General features: G+C 36.3%; 1 protein-coding gene across 1 annotated transcript in view; it reads right to left on the reverse strand.

Moving 5' to 3' along the window:
- The window catches only part of DGKB (diacylglycerol kinase beta), an 820,417-nt gene that overhangs the window by 450,815 nt on the left and 349,305 nt on the right, over positions 1–20,297 (reverse strand). Inside the window, exon 20 of the mRNA XM_061165003.1 lies at positions 18,362–18,522. Within this exon, the coding sequence (XP_061020986.1) occupies positions 18,362–18,522 (161 nt within the window). The remainder of the gene's footprint in view (positions 1–18,361; positions 18,523–20,297) is intronic.

A 20,297-nucleotide genomic window follows, 5' to 3' on the forward strand; every position in this document is an offset into this window, starting at 1 on the left:
AATACTTTTTTAAATAGCCTATTTCAGAAACAAATGTCTAATGAAATGGAATCTTCCAATTAAAATATGAAGTTGATATCCAGAAAAAACATATTATTCAATATAGCATTAATATCATTATGAATTTCCCCTTGTCATAAAATGTGGAAACATACATTTCAAAACCATGTCATTTTATAATGAGAATTGTAGACATTACTTGATTAATGTTTCTAATTTCTAAAATGTATAATCCAAATTCCCCATTTAAGAAAATACACAGATTATTGCTGGCTTAATAACAGTATTATCTTTAGACCAATAGAATTCGGCCAAAACAAATTTAAAGTTAAGTAACACATGGGTTGTAGCTTACAAATTATATAATGTTTTAATAAAAAGGTAAATGAAGTGGACAAAGCAAGGAAATGAGATTTTAAAACAAAAGAGATTTGGTTTAAATCAGTTTAAATTTAAACAGCCTCAAATCTGTTGAGTCTAATTTAACTGATTTCAGGACCAGACCAAAAACTCTACGTTGTTAACCAGTCTGTGCTCATAACTAAATGTATGCATGTGTGCTAAGTTGCTTCAGTCGTTTTTTGCAGCTGTATGAACTGTAGCCTGCCGGGCTCCTCTGTCCATGGGATTCTCCAGGCAAGGGCTGCCATGCCCTCCTCCAGGTGACCCGGGGACTGAACCCATGCCCCTTAGGTCTCCTACATTGGCAGGTGGGTTCTTTTCCACTATTGCCACCTGGGAAGTCCAGTTAAATGTATAAGGTTAAGATATTTCCTTTGTATTTGCAGTAAAGGCAGAGGGAAACATGAAAGACAAGGCTAATGACTATAAGAATTCTGAATGCTATTCGACTAACCTGATATTTATGGTTATGAGAATTAAGTAGTCACATTTTTCCTATACTGAAGAAGTAAGAGCCTCTTAGTGACAGACTAGGGTTGAAGGCTATCAAATCACAGCCATACAAATATCTATTTGATAGGATATCTGGGTGGAAATATATATGATGCACTACAAGTCTCCTAGTCTTTCTCAGATTTCTTCCAGACTCAGAGAGTAATTCTACAGGGATCACAGACCCACTTCCAATTTCAGAAGTACAAATATGAATAAGGTTTTAAATTTCATGTTGGCTTTCACTTTTTACACAGCGTGTGATACTAACTTGTTTCTGGATACGTTCTGCAAAAACTGGAGGACCTTTCCAGAAGCCTTTGAAATTCTTATTGCCTTGCTTGTTTCTGCTCACAGTGTTGACTTCTGTGTTGAAGAGGGTCCAAGTTGGAACTTACTGGGATGATTAACAGCTGCTACAAAATCAATACTCTATGTAGGGAAAACAGAATTGGACTAAGATGATCTTACATGAGCACTAGTCTGTGACTGAATATCTACCAATGTCAACAAGCCAGATACAATTTATGTTAGTGGAAGCGTTCCCACGGATATAATCCATGGTCTTTTCAGAATCGCCCTTAGAAACCTAGAGGGTGGGGGAGATAACTCATAGGTTTTAATTATGCATAATTATGCATATTCCCAGTTGCAAAGAAGATCACTGATATACTTAGTGAGAAATGGGTTTTCTTAAATCTTCCATCATTTTAACATTTATTATGGTTGAAACACTGAGTCATACTATTGCTACTGTAGTGAAAGTCGCTCAGTAGTGTTCAACTCTTTGCGACCCCATGGACTATGCACTCCATGGAATTCTCCAGGCCTAAATACTAGAGTGGGTAGCCTTTCCCTTCTCCAGGGGATCTTCCCAACCCAGGAATCAAACCCAGGTGCCCACATTGCAGAGTTCTCCTCAAAATGAGTCTCTAAATTTTTTTTATGCAAAATTAACTGAAAAGTAATACAGATGTTTGTATATTTGTTTTATTATACGCTGATGCTCCAATTAGCAGTAAGGTAATAGCTGACATGCATCCTAAAAATTCTTTCTATCTATTTTGGAGGGCTAAGTATTCCTTATAATTATGTATTGTTCTCTTTAATACTTAATATCATTGTTCAGTTCAGTACTCAGTCGTGTCTGACTCTGCAACCCCGTGGACTGCAGCATGCCAGGCTTCCCTGTCCATCACCAACTCCCGGAGCTTGCTCAAAATCATGTCCATCGAGTTGGTGATGCCATTCAACCATCTCATCTTCTGTCGTCCCCTTCTCCTCCTGCCTTTAATCGTTCCAAGCATCAGGGTCTTTTCAAATGAGTTAGTTCTTTGTATCAGGTGGCCAAAGTGTTGGAATTTCAGCTTCAGCATCAGTCCTTCCAATTCAGGGCTGATTTCATTTAGGATTGAGTAGTTGGATCTCCTTGCAGTCCAAGGGACTCTCAAGAGTCTTCTCCAACACCACAGTTCAAAAGCACCAACTCTTCAGCGCTCAGCATTCTTTATAGTCCAACTCTCACATTCATGCAGGACTAATGGAAAAACCATAACTTTGACTAGACAGACTTTTGCTGACAAAGTCTTTGCTTTTTAATATGCTGTCTAGGTTGGTTATAACTTTTTTTCCAAGGAGTAAGCATCTTTTAATTTCATAGCTGCAATCACCATCTACAGCAATTTTGGAGCCCCCCAAAAATAGTCTCTCATGTTTCCATTGTTCCCCATCTATTTGCCATGAAGAGATGGGACTGAATGACATGATCTTAGTTTTCTCAATGTTGAGTTTTAAGCCAACTTTTTCACTCTTCTATTTCACTTTTATCAAGAGGCTCTTCAGTTCTTCTTTGCTTTCTGCCATAAGGTTGGTATCATCTGCATATGTGAGGTTATTGATATTTCTCCCAGCCATCTTGATTCCAGCTTGTGCTTCATCCAGCCTGGCATTTTACATGATGTACTCTGCATATAAGTTAAATAAGCAGGGTGACAATATATAGCCTTGACATACTCCTTTACTGACTTGGAACCAGTATGTTGTTCCCATGTCCAGTTCTAACTGTTGCTTCTTGACCTGCATACAGATTTCTCAGGTAATATCATAACCTTAAAATAATAAGATAAAGGCTTCCCTGATGGCTCAACTATAAAGAATCTACCTGCAATGCAGGAGACCTGGTTTTGATCCCTGTGTAGGGAAGATCCCCCGAAGAAGGGAACGGCAACTCACTCCAATATCCTATCTGGGAAATTCCATGGACAGTGGAGCCTGGCAGGCTACAGTCCATGCGGTCGTAAGAGTCGGACACGATTCAGCAAGTAAACCACCAATAAGATAAATATGCTGACAGTTTAAAGGGACAAAAATTAATTTCCTGAAACATTACTTATTGGTATATCTTCTAGCCACATTAAAGGAAAGATGAATGTCTGTTATGATTTATGTTCGACATGGTGGAATTCACACTTTTTTCTGGCTCAGAGTTCATCTCTGTATCCACTATAATGCTTATCAGGAATTACAATAGGCAATGAATAAGTATTTGTAGAATAAACTAATAAATGAACTCCCTTGTCACCAAAATACTAATCAGAACTAGGGTACTAAGTGAGCATGATGAGCCAATATTTTAGATTTTATATGTTAATGCAAGTACAATCAGAAGTTATGAAATATTCATTCTATAAGCCATTTATAAATTCTAGTAAATGGCCCGTATGAATATTCTGCTATTCTTTTAAACTGGACCCTGCACTAGGAGTATCCTTGGTATTAACATCCATCCTTCTCTGATCTTATACATGAATGATCTCCTTGTTGCAATATGGCATGTTTTGTTTAGGTGGATAATTACAAATAGGGCAGGGAAAACTTAATAGTTAAAGGGACTTATAATGATCTTTTGGGTATTCCCTTGTGGCTCAGCTGGTAAAGAATCCATCTGGAATGCGGGAGACCTGGGTTTGATCCCTGGGTTGGGAAGATCCCTTGGACAAGGCAAAGGCTACCTACTCCTATATTCTGGTCTGAAGAATTCCATGGAATAGCCCATGGGGTCGGAAAGAGTAGGACACGACAGAGTGACTTTCACTTTCAATGAACTTTTGTGAATTTGAGGCAGCTATTACTAATTTGAACTATACCCTTTGCATTTTAAATATATAATCTCTCTTGCTTTCTGTACTGGTAAGAAAAGTGAATCAACAGGGAACTTTCATAGAGTATGGGTTCTACAATTTCCAAATGTGCACGCTTCCCATGAGTATCAACAAAAATTAATGAGCCAGGGGTCTTAAGGCTAATAATAAGTACCTTGATACACTTGGGATGTGTAAGGCCAAACCCCTAAAGGGAAGACAGTAAGAAAAAGTGGAGTTGTAAGAAGCAAACTGAGAAAACACTAACTGGAAAAGATACATGCACCCCCAAGTTCATTCACACATTATTTACAACAGTCAAGCTATCAAACAACCTAAGTTGAACTGATGGATGAACAGAAAAAGGAGGTATAGTGCACAATGGAATATTAGCCATAAAAAGAAAGAAATCTTGCCATTTGTGACAACATTGATGAACCCTGAGAACTCTATGCTAAGTGAGATAAGTTAGAGAAAGTGAAATACTGTAAGGTTCTCACTTGTATGTGGAATCTAAAAAAAATAAATAAATAAAACCAAGCTCATAGATACAGAAAATGACTAGTGGATGCCAGGAGAGGGGATGCAAATGGGTGAACAGGGTCAAAAGGTATAAACTGCCAACTATAAAGCACCTGTGATTGGAATGTAATGTACAGTATAGAGACTACAGTCAGTAATACTGAATTGCATATTTCCAAGGTGCTAAATAAGAAAATAAGTCTCAAAAGATTTCACCATGAGGAAAAAAGCAAATAATAATAATAATAACACACCTGTAATTGTGTATGGTTCAGTTCAGTTCAGCTCAGTCACTCAGTCGTGTCCAACTCTCTGTAACCCCATAAGCCACAGCACGCCAGGCATCCCTGTCCATCACCAACTCCCAGAGTCTACCCAAACTCATGTCCATTGAGTCAGGGATACCATCTGTCATCCCCTTATCCTCCTGCCTTCAATCTCTCACAGCATCAGGGTCTTTTCAAATGAATGAGCTCTTCTCTTCAGGTGGTCAAAGTATTGGAGTTTCAGCTTCAACATCAGTCCTTCCAATGAACACCCAGGACTGTTCTCCTTCAGGATGGACTGGTTGGATCTCCTTGCAGTCCAAGGGACTCTCTAGAGTCTTCTCCAACACCACAGTTCAAAAGCATCAATTCCTCAGTGTTCAGCTTTCTTCACAATCCAACTCTCACATCCATACATGACCACTGGAAAAACCATAGCCTTGACCAGACGGACCTTTGTTGGCAAAGTAATGTCTCTGCTTTCTAATATGCTGTCTAGGTTGGTCATAACTTTCCTTCCCAGGAGTAAGCATCTTTTAATTTCATGGCTGCAGTCACCATCTGCAGTGATTTTGGAGCCCCCCCAAAAATAAAGACAGCCACTGTTTCCCCATCCATTTGCCATGAAGTGATGGGACGAGATGCCATGATCTTAGTTTCCTGAAACTAGTTTTAAGCCAACTTTTTCACTCTCCTCTTTCACTTTTATCAAGAGGCTCTTCAGTTCTTCACTTTCTGCCATAAGGGTGGTGTCATCTGCATATCTGAGGTTACTGATATTTCTCCCAGCAATCTTGATTCCAGCTTGTGCTTCCTCCAGTCCTGCGTTTCTCATGACATACTCTGCATATAAGTTAAGTAAGCAGGGTGACAAGATACAGCCTTGACGTACTCCTTTTCCTATTTGGAACCAGTCTGTTTTTCCAAGTCCAGTTCTAACTGTTGCTTCCTGACCTGCATACTGGTTTCTCAAGAGGTCTGGTATTCCCATCTCTTTCAGAATTTTCCACAGTTTATTGTGATCCATACAGTCAAAGGTGCTGGCATAGTCAATAAAGCAGTGGATGTTAACTAGACTTACTCTCATGATCATTTTGCAATGTATACAAATATTGAATCATATTGTATACCTGAAACTAACAATGCTCTAAGTCAATCATAGCCCAATTTTTAAAAAGAGGAAACAAACAGAACATTTGACACAGAAGCACTCATTATGGTCTGGTACAGGCAACCCAATAGACATTAATACACTGTGCAAAGTACACCAAATAATGTCATACAAAACAAAAATATGTCCATCCTGTAGTGAAACAAAGATCCTAGGTGATAAGCATAAGTGACTCTTGGTCACCTTATATCACTGTACCTTGCATCTTTTCCTTCATAAAACTTATCACTACTTTGAAATCCATTTGTCTAACCCCTCTAAGAAAACGAAGACTGAGAGCTGAGGTTATGCCTGCTCTGTTCTCCAATACCGACTTCCACTATACTACCCAGTACTTCAAGAATGTCCAGCAACACTGAACATAAATATATCAAAATATGAGACTGCATCAAACAAACAAGAATCATCAGAATACCAATTACAATTTAGTTAAGTCTATCCACTTGAGCACATAAAAACACATCAAATCTCAAATCATTATTAAAACAATTTTTATAAGAGGCAGGGGTATAGAGCAGGTCAGAATGAATATTCGAAGGTAAATGTAAGCATCATAGCAGCAGGCTAAGCGACAGTTAAATACATTTGAATAACCCTGAGAAATTTTAAAGTGTCACAATATTTTGAATCATAAGAGTAAGTTTCATTTCCCTCCCCAAACCTATACACACCAATGTTAATATTGTTAACATTTAGGTATATATATTTGCTGACTCTTTAGCATGTTCTTAGAGACAGAGCTACATAAAAAATTATATTTTATCACATCAACATTCTTAACATTTATTAGGCATCAGTGTTAATGTTGTAAAAACTTTGCAAGTCCTTAAGTCAATCCCAAATATCTCCTTAAAATAGCTATTATCCTCATTCTCAAAAGAATAGGTGACATAGTGTTTCTTTACGGACAATTTGCTTTGTGACTTGACATTATAATATTGGGACCTCTTTTCCTGTTGTATATCATTTTCAAACTGAATAAACTTTTAGATATTTCCAAACTGTATGTCACTAAATAATACTGGTATCATTTAGGCTTCTGTATCATTTATTTCTGCAGAATGGACTCTTAGAAAGAGGGATGATGGCTCAAAGGGTACTCACATTTTAACAGATACCATCAAATTATTCTCCAAAAAAGTATTTAAATTTATAGACCCATCACGCAATTATGAGTATTCTTGTATACATTCACTGACATTAGATACTACCACTATCTGTAATTTTCAATAATCTGAAACAAGATAATCTACTGCATTTTTCATTTCCTTACAAATTTAAAACATTAGTAGTCTTATTATCTGGCTTTTCATTCATATTAGATTCTTTTTATTAAGAATTCCATATTTTAGTTTATTAACACCATGCTTATTACTTGTGCTGGAAATATTTTCTTTGACTTGTTAATGAGTTTTAACATACTGTTTTGAATGAAAGATTATGAAAAGCAATTTTGATTCCCTTTTCTTCTATAAGTTCTAGGTTTCTAGTTTGCCTCACACAGGTTTCTCCTACCCTAAGCAACATACTTTGATATCTTCTTCCAATATCCTATAAGTGTATTACCTAAAAGATATTATTATATTAACATTATCCTATACAATATATTAATATATAGGATACAATTTGCATTTTTAATCTACTGGATGTCTATTTAACATGGATATGAATGGAAATATAAATTTTCATTCAAAAGAGTAACCAATTCTGTCAACTAATTTATTATGCACTTCATTCTTACCCAATGATCTGAAATTACAAAATTTTACAAATACTGAATTCTCTGCATATCTTTATAATTTTTGGTCTAATCTTATACTCTATTTATCGATTTTTGTGCTACCATATTTTAGTTACATTGATGCTGCTGCTGCTAAGTCACTTCAGTCGTGTCCAATTCTGTGTGACCCCATAGACGGCAGCCCACCAGGCTCCCCAGTCCCTAGGATTCTCCAGGCAAAAATACCGGAGTGGGTTGCCATTTCCTTCTCCAATGCATGAAAGTGAAGAGTGAAAGTGAAGTCGCTCAGTCATGTCTGACTCTTAGCGACCCCATGGACTGCAGCCTACCTGACTCCTCCGTCCATGGGATTTTCTAGGCAAGAGTACTGGAGTGGGGTGCCATTGCCTTCTACGTTAGTTATATTAACTTGATAGTATTCTGCACATGGTAAGAAAACTGACCATTAAAGGATATTAATCACCTCAAAAAATATAATTGCATTTTTGTATAATTGTAAACTATTGTTTATCAAAACAAGTACAGAAATCTTACTAGAATTCTCAGTAGCAATGGACTAAATTTATATATTGAGATTTTACATCTTAATAATAATATATATTCACATAGAGAAACACAAGATGATTTTTTCAGGTTTTACTTTATAAATCTGCATTGTTAGTTTTCTAACAGGTTTGATGTCTTTCTTACTAGACTTGAACCTTGATACTTCATAGATTTCTGATAACGTTAACTAAACTTATATTCATATTAACAGGTAATTTTATAAAAGGAGGATTTAGGGTCATTTTCCTGTATATTTATCTAGTATTTGGCAATTGAAGTTGATTTACTAGTTTTATTTTTAGTTGATGCATATTGACTATATATGATATCGTATCATCTCCAAATAACATTATGCTTGTCTCTTGTCAATATTTACACATTTAAATTTTTATTATTAAATTAGCTCATTTTTCTAAAGATGCTAACTACAGTGGTGACAAATATAATCCCTGCATTCTTTCTCATCTGGGATGCCTCTAATATGCCACTATTAATATGATATTACATGTTAACTTGTAGAAAATGGTTACACATTTTTAGTAGTTTTCAACTATAAAAATTGCAACTTGCGATATGTTATTAACACATTTGCCTTTGTTGAAATAAACCCTACTCAGTCAATAGGTTGTATTCCTTAATTTCAAGACTTGAATTTACTTGCTAATTTTGTGGTTTGCAACTGTTGTATTTACATACATGTTCTTCTTGGGGTTGTGTTAGTGAGGTATTTATATTGAGGTTTGCTAGCTATACAAAATGAATGGGCAAACATTCTATCTTTATACTCTGAAACAATTTTTAAAATATAAGAATTATCTGTGCTATGAAAGGCTGTTTAAATGACACCAGTTTTGACAGCTCTTTTACTATGTTTTTACTTCTTCCTGTTTGGTTGTATGCTTAGAGAAATGGTTCTCAAAGTGTGACCATGGACAAGAGATACTGGGACCATCTGGGAGATGTTAGAATCATCAATTCTTAGACCCCATTTCAGATATACTGAAAGCCTGGGCTTGAGGGTCACAATCTGCATTTTAAAAAGTCCTGCAGGTTACTTTGATACTTAGTTAAGTTTGAGAACTACTGCCTTAGAGGTCCTACCCCTTCAGCAGCGGTTCCCAATTTCCTGAATCTAATGTCTAACGATCTAAGGTGGAGCCGAGATAATAATAATAGAAATAAAGTACACAATAAAGGTAATGTGCTTCAATCACTCTGAAACTACCACCCCACCCCCACCCCCCGAAAAAGTGTCGTCCACGAAACCGGTCCCTGGTGCCAAAAAAATGTTGGGCACCACTGCCATTCAGTGTATTTCACCTTTTTCCTTTTAGATGGGCAATACTCAATTTCTTCCACATTGTAAAGTTTACTGGCACAGATGCACATGATTTACTCTTATAACCATTGAAATATCTTCCATAACTGTGGCTGTATTTTCAGATTTATTATGCTCTGTGTTTACTTCCTTTTGTTTAAAAAAAAAAAATCTTGGAAAGAGAAGTGGGCAAGATAGCGCAGGGGGCGTTTTCAGCAGTCACCCTTCCCCCATCCCCTCCTCAAGGAATACAGCTTTCGACAATCACTAAGGAATAGATAGTACCTTTGCCGAGTCAGGGAGTCCAGCGGAGAAGTTCCAGCACAGCAAAACATCCAAGAACAGATCCACTGAAGGGGGCGAGAACACCTTTCCTCTACCGGCGTGACCCCTCCCCCAGCGTGGCCCAGCTCAGTGCCAAAAAAGGCTCCATTCAGTCCCAGATTTCCCCCAGTATTGGGATGGAGTGTTCAGCTCCTGCGCCTTGCAGGATGCTGCCGTTACCGCAGAGGCCACTTCTTTCTCGTCTCACTTGCAGCACCGAGGGTCTCAGCACCAGTTTGGTGAGGAGTGGGTGGCAGAGGCTGGGAGCAGGTAGGAGAGAGAAGGCCGCACAGTCACTAGGGCATTTGGACCTCAATGAGCGGCGATGGAGCCTAGAGATCAATGCAGAGATTCCTCCCGGAGCATGGCCCATGAGCTGCTTCTGGAAGCCTACACTGATGGTTTCAGCAATCAACGGACCCACCGGGCGCCCGCACAGACTTGTGGGCCTCCTCCCTCCCCACCTCCTGGCTGGCATTCTGCGCACGTGCCCTGTGCGTGCCGGGTGCGTGCGTGCGTGCGTGCGTGCGTGCGTCCCACGTGGGAGAGCAAGCCGAGAGCAGGTGATCACCTCCAGATGGCGGGCTAACTTCAGGCGACTGGAGGAAGGTTCTAAATGTGAGCATTGGGGGGCTCTGCCCTAAGGAACCACACAGGTCGCGTCAGCACCCAGCCAGGCTTTGGGGAATGGAGAGAAAGCAATCCTAAAACTGCCTCTCCCGTACTTTCTCAAAGAGACGTAGAGAGTTCATGCATTTAGAGAAAAGGGTCCTAGAATGCCTCAGGATCCCTAGTTGGGCTGACAAGGTGTATCTCTCTCCAGCCTGGTTAATTGAGACTGGAGAAATTGACTGCTTTTTAAAATGTAGACTACAGATCTATTTTTAAAAATATATATTTATTATTTATTTTGCTGTCCTGGGTATTAGTTGCGACATGCGAAATCTTTAACTTGAGGCATGAGAACTCTTAGCTGTAGTAGGTGTGATCTAGCTTCCTGATCAGGGTTCGAACCCTTGACCACTGCACTGAGGAGCTTGGAGTCTTTAGTCAGTGGACCACCAGGAAGTCCCAAGACTATGGCTCTTGAGGCTGCCCTGTAACCTGGCTGCAGTCCCTCTTAGCCATGGTACCAGGGTCCTGTTTGCTCAGGGATCCAGAAGGAGGCACGCTCATCCCTGCCCCAGAGGAGGCCCACTTACATCTTTCCTATTGTCCCCTGAAGATACTGAAGCTGCCTGTAACTCAGTATAATTCCAGCCCCTCTCAACTATTTCTGTCTGCGAGTGTTTCCACATTTTGAGGTTTATACTTACCAAGAGTCATTTGTGTGGTTTCCAACACTGTTTATGCCAATTTTAGTCTTTATTATAATTATATAATTTAATTACCTATTATAGCAATGGAAAATGTGATTACAAAAAGAGTCTTTCTTTTATATATGAAAACAAAGATGATTTGGGAAGATTGGATATAAATGCAGTTGTGAAACTGCTATAGAATTATATGTTCTTTGCCATAGAATTATATGTAAGAGAGAGCATTATAAAAGATTTTTGAAACTATTGTTAAAATCTAGAAGGATTTTTATACTCAGATTGCTTCACAAGTGTCTTTTGAGTTTTTGTTCCACCTAAAAGAATCTAAAAATGGAAATAACAGATGGTTTATTATGGAGTGTGATTTATACAAGTAAACTTTGTAGAACCCCCATTGATGACCAACATTCAAAGAAATGACAGTAGCTGGGCCTTTAAGAAAAAATTGGTCAATTCAATTATATTTATAGATTTTAGGTAAAAATGAAATATCCAATGCAATATGGGTCATTTTTATGATACTTATTTTACCTTTCTATTAATGTCTAACTTCACCTCTAGTAGAAGACCTTCTGCTATACATAAATTGGACTACTTCATTTCCTGATTGTATTCACGGAATCATTCAATGGCCTCTCTTCAAAAACAAAAACCACATCTTGGCTTCGAAGTCGTTTCAAGACACAGGAGCAGCCACTTCTGCTATTGTCTTTGTTGTCATTCATTCCCAGCTTCTCTCTTTAAGTTTCAGGCACACTGACCTTGTAGGTCTTTGAACACACCAGGCCGTTTCTCTCCTCAGGCTCTTCACATACAGTTATACCTGCTTGGTATGCACTTTCCATCTCTTTGGTGTCCACCTGACTTACGTGTATTCCTTAGATCCTCTCTTAAATGCATGTTGTTTATACTGACCTTCTTTGACTATGAGAACTAAATTTGACTATGAGAGCTAAATTTATTTGAGCTCTTGGCAACTTTTGTTGTCTTTCACAGTATATATCACAAATTTCCCCCAAAAGTTGTATTTGTGCATTTTTTAATACTTTTACTATTAAGCTCCAGATTTTAATAATGGGGTGATCTGTCTCTTTTATTCATTTCTACAACTCCAGGGCCTGACCGAAAAAAAAGAAAAAAGATATTTTTTTGTTTATTACACAAACGAATGAAGAGTCAACAGTGAGGGTGAAACTAACGGCATATATGAATTTGACGTTGATCCAGTGGATGAAAAATTTTCTAACTGTAAGTTCTGAGATTATCTGTAGTCACTAAAGTACAAAATCAGACTAAAAGGTAGCAACTATCAGTTTTTCTTACTAATTTCCATCATCTGTATTTCTAATACTAGATGGTAAGTCTCTCATGACAATTCTGTCTCACCTCACAATATCCTAAGTTTAGTGATTACATAGACTTCTATCCTGTTCACTGCCAATCCTCAAATAGTATCTAACACAAGAAGATAATAAATAAGCTTTTATTTAAGGGTCACCACTGTAGATGAATACCTATTTTCAGAGTTAAGTATGACTTCAGAATTATTTCCATTGTTCTGGCTAAAAGTGAAAAGCATTACCAAGAAAAAATTAGCAGAAACTAAATTAGTTATTTACCAATTTCCCCTTTTCTTCTTGGGCAAACACAATTCCTTTCCTTTCCTTGTGTGCATGCTAAGTTGCTTCACTCATGTCCAACTCTGTGCGAACCAATGGACTATAGCTCACTAGGCTCCTCTTTCCATGGGATTCTCCAGGCAAGAATTCTGGAGTGGGTTCCTGTGCCCTCCTCCAGAGGATCTTTTCAACCCAGGGATCGAACATGCGTTTCTTACATCTAACCTGCATTGGCAGGTGAGTTCTTTACCATTGGTAAAACCTGGGAAGCCCGTCCTTACAATTAGGTGTAATTAATTGATTAGGATACGGCCAGTGGGTTATAAGCTGAACATTTTCCAGGCCTGGTCCATTTAAAAAGAAAAACACTTACAAATGCCAATATTTCACTCTCTTTTATCAACCAGTTGTTGAATAGAGAGGACTGTATGTATCTAGATGAGGATAGAGCCATAAGACAGAAAGGAGCCTGGGTCAATGACCAACTGGAACAGAGCCTCTCCCAAAAAGCCAACTCCTCTGTCTTAACACATGTGGAGGAAGAACTAATTTTCAGTTGTCAGGCCACTAATATTTTGAGGTTGTGCCAAAACCCACTCTAATATAAAGGTTATATCATGCTGTATATGAAGATTATATATTTCTAACTCATAGATTTTCTAAAAATTTGAAGCAAGGCTTTATGTAAACTGTAAAGCACCTACAGTCAGCATATGAAAGGCAACTATTGAAACAATGAAAACAACATTGACAGTAAAGTTTTGAGACTATCTTATAATTAGGAGTAGGAGGGTTCCTAGTGATAATTTCGAGTACAAATTATGTGCCATCTTAAGCTTTCTCATGTTGGTGATAGCAAAAAAATTGAAATGTCCCCCTTATGCTTTCATTGCTCCAGTTCAACTGTTCATTACATACTCAGAAATAGCTTGAGGTACATGATTCATTTCTTTTTGTTGTCTGCTGGATTTACTCACCGGGACATAGGATCAAAAGTTGATAAATAGAACTCACTGAGTGACAGCCAGAACTTGAACTCTATAAGGTCTACTGGTCTGATTTGACTCTGAGTATTGATCCTCCGTCTTGCTGGGACAGACGTAAATATTTCAGGCAAGAATGCTCTCCCTCTTTTCACACCTCTCTTTCCCCTGTCATACTCAGTGAAAGAGGCTGCAAGTTAAATAGAACAGCACTCTTCTAAAGAAAACAATCCAAAGCTGCCTGGTTTAGTTCTGTGCTACCTTAAAATCATAAATGAGTGCCATTGCATATTATTTTATACTTTTATTAGGCCCTAAACCTTGCATCTCAACTTTAGTACTTTGGTATTTCTAGCAATTGCCTATGTAATGTGAGACAGAGTTCTAGCAAAATTTCCTCCCCCTAGGAAGCTAGTATTTGAACACATATCAACTGAGCACCATTATTTTTCCAGATTTCAGGCTACATCCATTCTGTCAAGTTTCTATATGTGTCTCTCTGCTTTTCCACTGAGTTCTTCATCTACTCATTCATTACACTATTTTATTATAATTATCCAGTTTATTTGTAGCATGTCTAATTTGGTAAAATAGTTCTCTATTTCTTCTTATTAAGATGTAATGAGCTACTTTGTTATATATATTTTGGGAAAAGTTTTTCAACTTTTTCATACAAATCCAGCTCTAATTTTGATTAGTTATAGGTTAAAGGTATACATTAATGTGCAATATTATATTAAGCTATCTCATCTAAGAATAGAAACTATCTCTATTTATTCTCATCTTTTATGTCTTGTAGAGGGTTTTAACATTTCTATTTGTAGGTTTTGTATATTCCTTATCAATTTCTAGATACTTCCCATTTTTGCTTGCTGTTTTTTAAATGTGTTGATTATTACTTATATAATGGAATGCTATTGAATAAATTTATTTTATATTTAGTAACTTTGCTACACTTCCTTAGTTAGTCCTAATATATTTTCAGTTAGGATATTACTTTTTGTCTTTGTGGAGGGATTTTTGGTCTTTATCATTCTATATTATTTGCAATTCTCTTTACAGTATTTTTAAAACATCAGTTTTGCAGATTTGACTATTTCCAATAATCAAATTTTATTTTGTTAACATACTCTTTTTTGCTCTTGTTATTCTTTGCTATATGTCCTGTCATTTCTCTTACAGCTTTCCTTCTCATTTCTTTAGGTATTAGCTATTTTCCCTTTTCCAACATCTTGAGTTTTGTAATTAATATTTGTTTCTTAATGTCAGAGTTTCTCAGCCTCACCAGTATTGACATGTTGAGCTATGTGGTTCTTTCTTGTGCATTTGGGGGGGCTGTTCTATGAACTGGGAATGTTTAGCAGCATTCCTATATTCTACCCATTAGCTGGCAAGAGCAATACTCTCTCACCCATGACAAGCAAATGTGTGTCCAAACATTGCCAGATGTCTCCTGTGATGGGACAGAAATAATTTCTGTTGAAGACCACTGAAAACTCATCAGAGGCATATAGCAAATTGACAACTGTTTACCAAAAAAAAGAAAAAAAAAACCACTACTGAACCTGAGATAAGAACGCTGGCAGTCTGTGACGTGTCAACGTTGAGCTGCTACCTCACACTTCAGCTCCACCAAGGTGATAGTTCTAGCAGGGCTGGGCACACTAAGAAAGCAAGCGACCTTACTGTCGGGGGAGCTAGCATGATTTGGAGTGGAAGCTGGAGAAATTCCATTACCCAGAGAGTTATCTAAAATAATAGTCATCTCAGTGGCAAATGTAGCAGCTTGCCCGAGTTTGCAAAACTGATTAAGGCAAGCAGCTAACCAGGCAACTAGTCATATTTTCAGCAGGAGGTCTTGGGAATGATGCAGCTGTAATGGGGCTCAATGCTGCTGCTGCTAAGTTGCTTCAGTTGTATCCGACTCTATGCGACCCTGTGGCTGTAGCCCGCCAGGCTCCTCCGTCCGTGGGATTCTCCAGGCAAGAACACTGGAGTGGTTGCCATGCCCTCGTCAAGGGGATCTTCCCAACCCAGGGATTGAACCCAGGCCTCCTGCATTGAAGGCGGATTCTTTACCATCTAAGCCACCAGGGAAGCCCCATGGGCCTCGATAAGTTGCCACATATCCCTTGCTGTCTGAAACACTGTATGCATGTTGTCTATATGTGCAGGACAGACTAAAGGGGGGTACAGATGTATTCAGGGCAGACTAAAAGCAGGCCCTAGTTATCTGCACATCCTTGGCTAAGTGACAGGCCTTGTACGTGAGCATAAGACATAAAAGGGCCAACAGATATTAGAAGCTGAATTAGATTAATAACTGCCTGAAGTTTGTATGTGTTCCCCAATGAACATACAGATACAGCAGCAAAGGGATGACAACCTCCTGTCTTGAGGGGTTTAAACACAAACTTTGGTCAACCATACTGACGTAGGAACAATCCCCAGAAGCCAGTGTTAATATAAAAGCAAAAGGAAAATCTAAAAATTCAGAGGCATCAGTATATCCATACACTACAAGGGAGAATGGCTCCATATAATTAGTTCTGGGAAGTCCCTAAACAAACACAGGAACAACCATAACCCCTGTGGGAGAATGCAAACCCACAGAGGTTAGAATATATAATAATCTGTAGTTTCCAACCAAATATTCACAAACACCAGAGGAATGGGAAAGTGTAACACATACTTTGGAAAAAAAGCAAACAATGTCTCCGATAGATTCTAGATGTTGGACTTAGCAGACAAAGATTTCAAAACAGTATTATATGTATTTTGATGTATTATATCAAATTATGATGTATTATAAATACTTCAAAGAACTAATGTAAACTATGCTTAAATAATAAATGAAAAAAAATGAAAAAATAATGATGACTGTTCAAATAGAAAATGCCAATTAAATGCCTAGAAATATTTTTAAAAAATAACCAAATAGAAATCCTTGAGTTAAAAAAGTATACTAACCAAAATGAAAAAAAAATTAATTACAGGGACTTAAAAGAGTAACATTACTCATAATATCCAAAGACTGAAAACAACCTAAACCTACATCAATTTGTGAATAGATAGACAATATGTTATATGTCCATACAATGGGATACTTACTACTCAGCAATAAAAGGAATACAGTATTTCATGTAGTGCATATAAGTGAACCTCAAAACATTATGTGAAGTGAAAGAAACCAAATGCAAAAGACTATGTATTGTATTGTTTCTTTCATATGAATTATCCATAAAAGGCAAATCTTAGAGGTAGAAAGATTAGTTGTTGTTTGAAGCTAGGGTAAGGACTCAGAATTGACTACAAGTGGGCACGGGGATTGTTGCCTTGGTGATAAAAACATTTTAAAATGAGACAGACTTATTAAAATCACTAAAAGGTTTACTTAAAATGATTGAATTAGGTCAATAAAGCTGTTAAAATATTGCTATTCACATTCATATCAAATATAAACAGGATTTTTATGATCAAATGCATTACATTTTTCTTGAAATAAATAATTATTATCATACTATTGTAACAATTGTATACTTAGCCTTCATTATGCATTATTATATGAGGCTCTTTAAATGTGTAATCACATTATTTATAACTATGAGGGGGAAAATAATAGCCATCATGACACAGGTAAATTGATGGAAACTAAGACAAGAAAATACTATTAAAGAACTCTTACCAAGGTAGCTTGACATCTAGGTTCATGGACTCAACCAATACTTTCTATAGTTTGCTATTTGTGTGTGTGTGTGTGTGTGTGTGTGTGTGTGTGCCTGTGTGTACATGAACATCCGTAAGGGAGAAATGAGACATGACATAGATTAATATTGGGTGAATATGTTCAATAACATGTAACACTGTAGATATATATTTTAAGACTTCATAAGTCTGGGTAATATATTTATATAAATACATGAAAAATCACTGTTAAATTTATTAATTCATTAGGGATTGAAATTTCAATAACTTTAAATTGCCAAATGATATTTTCAGTCTCAAATTTTTCAAGAAATTAAGTCAAAAATTAGTTTTTTGACTAATTAACCACTTGAGAATACTAACAGCATTATTCTTAGACTTTAAACTAAATCATAATTTTAAAAATAATGTCTATAAATAGAAGCCTAATATGTTGTGATATTATAATATAGATTTCAAAATAAGATAACATTTGACGCATTCTTGTCACACTTTTAGTAATGTGAAACTTATAACCTTATAAACCATTTTATAAACCTTTTAAACAATTCTAAGCTTAATTTTACTAAAAAATGATCAAAAAATTACATATAGTTTCTTTCCTTTGTTTAGCACATTAAAAATCTATCACTGATTCTCTAATTTTAAATAAATTCAGAAGTTTTACTATTATTACCCATTAGAAGAGGTGTTTTGCTGACACAAAGGTAAAATAAATTACTTATAAGCAGTAAATCTTCATAAATAAGAGTTTATGTCAGTGATTATGCAGAACTGATTCAAAAAAAAAGAACATTTAGTGGAAAATCTTACCACGCCAATGGAAAAATAATTATTGATGATACTGTAAGGCACTGGGTCTCCCTTCTCATCTTTGTCATTAGGTATGACTTCAAACTTCCACCTGTCCAACATGATTTCTGTGCTGTTTTCAATGTCTTTTAAGATTTTCATCAAATTCTCACCTTCATAACCTAATGGAAAAAAAAATTATCTTGAGAAAATATATAACCAAACAATAAAAGCTATTGCTTATATGTATTTCAGTGTTTGAATGGTTGTATCATTCTAAAGCTAAATAACGCATTTCAAAGCAAATTTAATGCAAGTTGAAGAATTAAGACCAATCTTATTATACTCACATCAATATCTTATCTCTAGCTTTAACTTCCAACTCATATTTCTCTCTTGTGGTACAAATTCTCAGTATAGCCACTGCATAGCCCTCACAAAACTTTTTATCAATATATTCAAAATGGAATTGATGATCTGTTTGGATATGATCCTCCTGTGAATTCTCCCTCCCAAAGATGACACCCTCCACCCACTTGCTAAAATACAAGTTCTTGCTGCCATGTTGAACCTTCCTTTGCTTCTCCTCTCTCTGCAGGCTTTACATTTGTTAATACTTTTTCCCAGAAGCCACCCTCCCAAAATGATAGAGTCTATACAGTACCACAGCACACAGTTCTCCAACCAGCTGTACCACAGAACTAGTATACGGCACTATAATTATGTACATCTTTCTCCTTAGATGTTCCTTTTCCCAGGTGTACCCTCCAGTAATGCTCAACAAATCCATTTTTAAATAAATCTACTATAGATAGTAACCATGGCCTGAAAGTTATTGCTTAATATTATATTTTCTCTTAAACGTACCTTTAGTTATCTAACATTATAGTTAATTAGGGCTGTGGTTAATCCTGGCTATGTTATTTACTGAAGTGATTGCTTTTAACATTCTAAATAGCTTCTTTCTCCATAAAAACTTAGTTTGGGTGTGAGAATGAAGTGAGGAAAAAAGAGAAAATGCATAAAAGGTCTTAGTCTATGAGGCATAAGAACAGAAAGTTGTCAACAATAATACTGATGATATTAGGATGTGAAATGTTATGCTAAATTAAATAATGTATCTCTCTCTAACTCTGTACACACAGATTCTTGAAATGATGTTTTAAGTTGGAACAACATTTTCATAGATGTTTTTCTGTGTCCAACTCGGGTTTATATTTTAATAATTTATCTGTTGAATAAGTATATGCCAGAGGCTATGAGTCCTCATTAGAGGTGTTAACATACATAAACTTTAAAAAAATGAATTGGATTAAAAGAAAAAAGAATAGGTACCATAATATGCCAACATTCTCTAAAGACAAATAAATTATATTTATGGTGTATTTGTTGAATTAACTATTAGAGGATTAACTATTAGCCAGAAATCAGGAATACTCATCCTGGAAGCTACATCTCTTATCATACACAGGTCTAAAAATAATTATGCACTATTCAGTACACACCACAAATAGTACAATAAACAGTGATTACACTGACATAAACATTAAAGGAAATAATAGATGCCATTTCATATTTATAGCATAATTCAAAGTTGATGAACATATATAAAATGCATAGAATAGTATCAGTGATAAAACACTGAATTGTTTCAACTACAAGACTACAAAAATTAAGTGTACTTATTTTCAGATCTTAATAGTTCCACTCTCATTCTCAATATTTATTTCCTTTTTAACTTTCTTTTAAACTCCCAATTATATATATATATATATATCACATTGAATGGAATAAAATGAGTTTATATTCATATATTTTCCAAATTCTACTCTTATTTGAAAATAAGTTTGATGGTTTTAGATGTAAATAATTTACATATATTAAACTAATATTGTATAATATAGTGTGAAAATTACACACACTCATCAGAAATATAAGTAAATGATAATGCTTTAAA

The sequence above is a fragment of the Dama dama genome, chromosome 18 (assembly GCF_033118175.1).
Source record: "Dama dama isolate Ldn47 chromosome 18, ASM3311817v1, whole genome shotgun sequence".
Taxonomy (NCBI): Eukaryota; Metazoa; Chordata; class Mammalia; order Artiodactyla; family Cervidae; genus Dama; species Dama dama.